General features: G+C 36.5%; 1 protein-coding gene across 2 annotated transcripts in view; it reads right to left on the bottom strand.

The window, feature by feature from the left end:
• Nucleotides 1-752: 752 nt before the first annotated feature.
• LIPA (lipase A, lysosomal acid type) overlaps nucleotides 753-6,571 on the bottom strand; it is a 39,669-nt gene continuing 33,850 nt past the window's right edge. For both annotated transcript variants that reach the window (XM_055274273.2, XM_063637128.1), the window contains 2 exons: nucleotides 3,115-3,186; nucleotides 753-2,243 (listed from right to left, as the gene is read on the bottom strand). In XM_055274273.2, the coding sequence (XP_055130248.1) occupies nucleotides 2,010-2,243; nucleotides 3,115-3,186 (306 nt within the window). In that variant the 3' untranslated portion in view covers nucleotides 753-2,009. The remainder of the gene's footprint in view (nucleotides 2,244-3,114; nucleotides 3,187-6,571) is intronic.

Genomic DNA, 6,571 nt, shown 5'->3' with positions numbered 1-6,571 from the left:
AATACTGGTTGAGTAACTTTTTAAAAATCAGAATAATTACTATTCAAAGTTGCCTTTCAATGTCACAACAGATCAGAGTGACTTATCTTTTGAAAATCTCTTAATATGTTAAAAAATAAATGACAAGAGATCAAATTACAGTATATTTTTAATGTTTATATTTAATAAACACCTTTAATACCTACAAACACAAAATAATCATTATTTGGGGGATGTCACAAGTCTAAATTTCAGTCCTATATATGTGTGAGGCCTGAGTTTAAACCTTTTCCTCCTGCCACCCATCCCCCAACCACATCGGAAGTTCTGATCACTCATTTACCTATTAGGCAAATTTTTATTTTCAGTTTACATTTGAGGGGCAGCTGTTCCTTGAGAACGTTTTCCAGATGTTAGCCACTAGGCAAGAATTAATTATACTCCTGAACAGAAATAATACTACCATGGCTGGCCATCAAATTACCAACTGGCTCAGAAAGCAACAAAGTTCTCTACCTTCCTTAGAGGAAGACGCTGGAGAAAAATCGTAGAAAAGGTAGTGAGGGAAGAGAGCATGGGAAGATTTGCAAGCAAAGCCAAGAGTGCTCTCTTGTGGCGAACAAAAAAATGATTTTAAAAAATCACTCGTTACTTGGTAGCCCTTCATTTCCTGGAGTAAACACGTTAAATTAGAGAAGAGTTCCAAGTCCTGCCAAGAGAGAAAGGGAAGAACCGGACGGCTGTTAAATAAAAGAGAAAAAACATACACACAATTCTTTGGGCCTATAAGGCTCACTCAATTTTATTGAAAAGTTTAAGACTTTCAAAGTTACAAAGTAGTATTCGGCCTGCCTATATTGGCGAATAACAAGCACTGTACTGTTAGTGCAGCTAAAGTAACTATATCAGAAAAACATATCAATTGTCATTTTGTCCACCGGACAGTATTGTAAGGAAACGATGCTCCAAGAAAAGCAGACAAATATGGACTTCCCAACATAGGGACGTGAAGCAGGTGTATTAAAAATAAGGATGCATATAAAACTAAGACACAAAATGAATCCCTGAGCTGAGCTTTCATCCAAAAACATCACGTTCACACTTCATTTGGTTGAAAATGAACTAGGACACTTATGGGCAACCACGGGGCTTTGGCTTCACACAGATGTGATCAATTATGACAGTAGCTGGCTTCAAGAGTACATTAATCTCAGAAAAAACAGTGGCGTAGTCTCCACAGGGATTTGCTTCTCAGATAAGTAGAATTATGGCCTGCCATGAAATTGAGAGTTCATGAATATAGATGGTTGAGTGTATCAGTCTTCAAGCATTTAAAACATAGTTTTGTTTTTGTTTTATCAGTGCAATTTGTTTTTGAAGACTCCAGAAAACTATTTCATTTAACCTGAGCAATTAAAACCTGTCAAATCACAGCTGTCACAGTTAGGCTTGATAAAATTAATTGTAGAAGCCTTATTACTGGCACAGCTGTGATATTTCTGGATTTGACTATGCACCTGCTGCAGGAAAACATGATAAAATGTCATTTAGATCTCTAACTACAAGACCATTAGACTAGAGAGCTCTTTTAGGCAAGGACATGAAAACTGCATACTTTTATACCTCGCTTAAGTCAGTGACAGATTTACCAATGACAACACAATTTTAAAATTCCAACACATGTATTACCTTGTCCTATGAAGGGCAAAAAGTCAATATAGTATATTTTAAATTTTAAAAACAGAATGGATATAATGACCTTTTTACACATCAGTGATATTTAAAAGACTTAAAGAGGCAATACTATGGTTGAGACACTGGCTTCCTATTCCAGCCCTAATTAAAGAAAAAATAGCTAGTATGTTTCTAATTGAAACTAGAGCGAACTGGGCATCTTCAAAGTTATCATTTTCTTGAATATAAAAACACAAAAGACCTGGGAAAGAAAAACAAGTGATTTACAGAAATTAAGCAAACATTTTCACATGGCATAATCATTGACTTGGTGGTACACAGCTCAAGACCAGCTTTCACTGATATTTCCTCATTAGATTAATAATTTTATTATAAAGCCTCCAAGGGGCATCCAGGCCCCAGATGAAGTCAAGATGCTCCCACTCCGGAATGCCCTCATGGAACACCAAGTTGGTGATCTGAGTCAGTAAGATATTGACGTCGTAGACATCTGCAAGCCAGTCGTGACCCCCGCTCCAGACTGCAGTCGGCACAAGCATGTCCTTCACATTGTATGTGGGAGGGTAACTCTACAATGAAAAGGTACCACAGAAAGCCTCGTTGTTGTTGTTTTAATTTTCCAAATCACAATAAGCGCAATCTCCATTAAACATTGTCTAATAAGTTTGACTAACAGACTAAATTTTAAAAATCGCTTTGAGTATCTTTTCAAGTTGCCATTACCAGCACAAAAAAAGAAATCTAACCCCAAACGAAAGAATGCTAATTATAATCGCCACTAGCTGTGGAGCTGCTGCCATAGGCTGGGCACCAAAATGAATGTTTAATCCCTGGCAAGGAAGGTGTTGTACTCCATCGGTAGTAGACTCAAGGCAACAGTGGCTGGAAAGAGTTTGGGGTCATGCCCTCCTAATTCTTCCCTTTGGGTGTAAGACAAGTCACAGAAATTCTCTAAGCCTCACTGTCCTCATGTTTAAGTCAGAGATAATCACGTTTACGTCACAGAGATGCTCTGAGAATTAAATTTAAAAAACAGAGCAAAGTGTCTCACACTTCAGTGCATTTAGCATGCTCAAAAATGCTAATTTTATTAGTGCAAGGAAGAGGCTTAAGCAATGTAATCTGGCCAAGGCCCCATAGCTACCAGATAACAGACAGGACTGTCTGACTCTGCAGGCTGTGTTCATGATTACTCTGAATAATGCATAACAGTGATGATTCTTATTTAGAGCTGGGGAAAAGACAAAGAGAGGAGGCCCAGTCCACAACATCAGCTACAAAGCTTAGATTGTTCTGAATGGACTGATGGAAAACAAACACTAGTCAACTCCCGCAAACATTTCCCACAGCACCTGAGCCTGGCCAGAATCCTGACAGGCCAGGCTGGCTTTCTTGATGAGTTTTCAGGGTCCCCTTTAATGAAAAGACTAAAAACTTTACCTGGTTGTAATGAAAATAATTCTTGGCACTGCTTCCCCAGTCAAAGGCTTGAAACTTTTGGAATTTAACAGCCTAAAAAGAAGATAATTTGGAAAAGAGTTACCTGACACCGAAGTTAGAGATAACATCACAGGTTGCTGGAGCTAGCCACGACCTCAGAAATCAACTTTATACCAATATCCAGATTTAGTCTTCATTTCCAAGGCATTATTTTAAATGAAATGGCATGGTTTTGTTCTGCTTTACTGAACGACTAGATTTCTCATTGTATGATTGTTAAGCAGCTACCACCTGACACAAGAAAGCAGCTATACACATATGCTGTCAATTATACTAGATCAACAGTTGCTCCTGCTAGGGGAACTTTATGCTGACATTTTCTGCTGAAATTTTCATCCTAAGCTTTTTCAAAGAGTTAGTGATTTTACTTGGGAAATATAGGTAGACAGATAGATGGATACATATATACATGCCTACATATATATAGAGAGAGACAGAGAGAGAGAGATGGATATATATATAGATAAAATAATTATAATATACAATTGGCCCTCCATATCCACAGTTTTGCATTTGTGGATTCAACCAAGTGATAATTTGCAGATTGAAAATATTTGGAAAAAAACAATAAGAGATAACAATAAAACAATAAAAAATACAGATTTTAAAACACAGTATAACACCTACTTACATAGCGTTTACATTGTATTAAGCATAAGTAATCTAGAGATGACTTAAAGCATATGAAAGGATGTGCATAGGCTATATGCAAATACTACATCATTTTATATAAAGGACTTGAGTATCTCTGAATTTTGGTTTGGGGGTGATGTCTGCAGCCAGTCCCCAAAGATACTTGAGGGGCAACTGTATATTTTCTATTTACCCATTCTACTTGTCTAGTTATATTACTTAGTCAAATTTTAATGATGGTATTGATTAAACACTTTTTCTTGAGTATTGGTACCAGTATAATCACCAAGTAGTACTGCATGCCGGCACAATTCTAACTAGTTAGGGATACTAGAGCCATGAAATTGAAATTGTACTGAAATTTACATTTATTCATATTTAAAATAGTATAATATAAAATATTAGCAAAAAGTCACTTATTTTTAAAATTCAAAATAGTGCAAATCCATATTTCCTCTACACTCTCAAATTAAATGTATGTCAAGAATTAAACCCAAAATTGGCAAGCCAAATGAATTTGAAATGGTAAGTTTTGGCCACAAGGTGGCGCCTGGTAAAAAGAAATGCTCAGACATTCTTTGTCAAAACTGCTTTTGATTTATGTGAAGTCTGTTCTTATCAACTGCATACAATTCTACTGTTTGATGTAATAAAAGACAGAGTGAGATGATATACTATAGGGGATTGTTACAGGAGAAATATTTGGCATCTGTTTTTGCCGTTGCAAATGACAGATATTAAATACCTGTGGCATATTTAACAAGCAAAACAAAACTTGGATTCACAGCACCTGTTGGTACATCTGTTCCCCATCTTTGTCAGTGAAAATATATTGATGCAAACTATTCTGCCACTGAACACAGACAGCAGTTCATCACTTTGTCACATGTCCTTCAGCATTCATATGAAGCACCAGCGTGAGCACAGAATACAAAGGTGAAACTTGCCTATAGCTCAGACTGAAGTTCTAAATTTGACTTTGTGCTCAGAGTCACTTAGGACTTTAAGCTATCCACTTAAAAGGATATTTCAAAAGAAAAGTATTAAGATGATTTACAGTAACAAAAACCTGGAAATAAGCTAAAGCCCAATTTTAATAAGTAACAATCCCCTGTAGTATATCATCTCACTCTGTCTTTTATTACATCAAACAGTAGAATTGTATGCAGTTGATAAGAACAGACTTCACATAAATCAAAAGCAGTTTTGACAAAGAATGTCTGGGCATTTCTTTTTACCGGGCGCCACCTTGTGGCCAAAACTTACCATTTCAAATAATAGATACTTGGGTAAATATGTTACATAAATATACACAAGGAGTATGCCACTATCATAAATATAAATAAAATAGAAACAGAAAATGGCTTACAGATAATCTCATAAATAATACTAAGTGGAAAAAGAAAATGAAACCGAATATACACTAAGGTTATACTTCTGTGATAATCATATCACAGAGTATATGTAGATAACGATCAGGAGGAAATGCTTATAGTATTAGGATAAACTGTTTTAAAATGACATTTAAAAAATTATATTTAGGTCTTGAATGGCAATAAAAATGTAAACAGGTTCAACTTTTCTAAAGTACAATATGTATTAGAAGTCTTAAAGCTATGCCTACCCTCTCCCTACTAAGTCTACTACTATGAATGTATCATCCTAAGAAAATACTCTGACATATAAGGACAGATGATTTATGACTGCAAAAAAACTATCACTGCAAAAACCAAAATGATAATAAAATTCCAGCAACAGAAAACTGCCCTTTATGACAAATATTTTAAAACTTTAGTTACTGACCTGGAAAGGTATTTTTAATTAATGCAGAGACTGTCGCCCATGCCCATTCTTGCCTTCTTCCTTTCAGTAACAGAATCCCTAAAGCTTTCCCTAAGCACATGGCTGCCAGGATAGAAATCACATCCTCATCCTCCTGCGAGCAGCCAGGCTGTGGCCATACCGCTCACTTCTAAGCTATCTCCTTCGCACAAAGTCACTTGCCCTGAGCTCCCTCTCCCCTGCCTTCCTGTGAGTTGGAAGAGACATGGAGGTGACCCAGCTGCAACCAGGCAGAAGACGACAACACCCCGAGGATGGCAGAGCTATAGTATGGAGGGAACTGGGTCCCTGCATGGCCTCATGGAACACAGCCACAACCCCCTCTATCATCAATCTGGGCCACCGCTCTCTGAACATTTTATGAGAAAGAAACAAACTCTTTATTTAGCAGCTGTATTTTGGGGTCTCTAATACAACAGCTTAGCTTGTATCTAACAAATATAATGGCATTTCATTAAGTGAAAATTTATGTAAAAGCAGATATAGTATGATCTGACTTTTGTAATGGAAATGATTATATTACAAAATTGTAAGATTATACCAAAATATTAATAGTGGCTATTGCTGGGTGCTAGACATACAAGTCATTTTTCTTTCACTCATACATTTTCTAAAACTTCATAAAATATTACATGTATAACAAATATTATACTGAATATCCTTTTTACAGTGTTCTTTAAAAGCCTACCAAAAGTATCTTTTTCTCCTTTAAAGAAAAAAAAAAAGCATATCATAATCATCTAATGCACTTACTCAAACATAGATGCCAGGGTCACAGCCCTAGGAATTCAGAGTCTCCACAGGTCCCAGACAGGCCCAAGAACCAGTATTTTTAATAGCACCTTAGGTAGTTCAGAATAACACTGGAAAGCTATGTTGGGATGGCCTTCTTCAAACAGGTGAGAGTACCTGGGCTCTGGGC

This window comes from Symphalangus syndactylus, chromosome 4, assembly GCF_028878055.3.
Source record: "Symphalangus syndactylus isolate Jambi chromosome 4, NHGRI_mSymSyn1-v2.1_pri, whole genome shotgun sequence".
Taxonomy (NCBI): domain Eukaryota; kingdom Metazoa; phylum Chordata; class Mammalia; order Primates; family Hylobatidae; genus Symphalangus; species Symphalangus syndactylus.
Note: the sequence above shows the minus strand (reverse complement) of the source record. Positions and strands in the feature narration are given on the sequence as shown.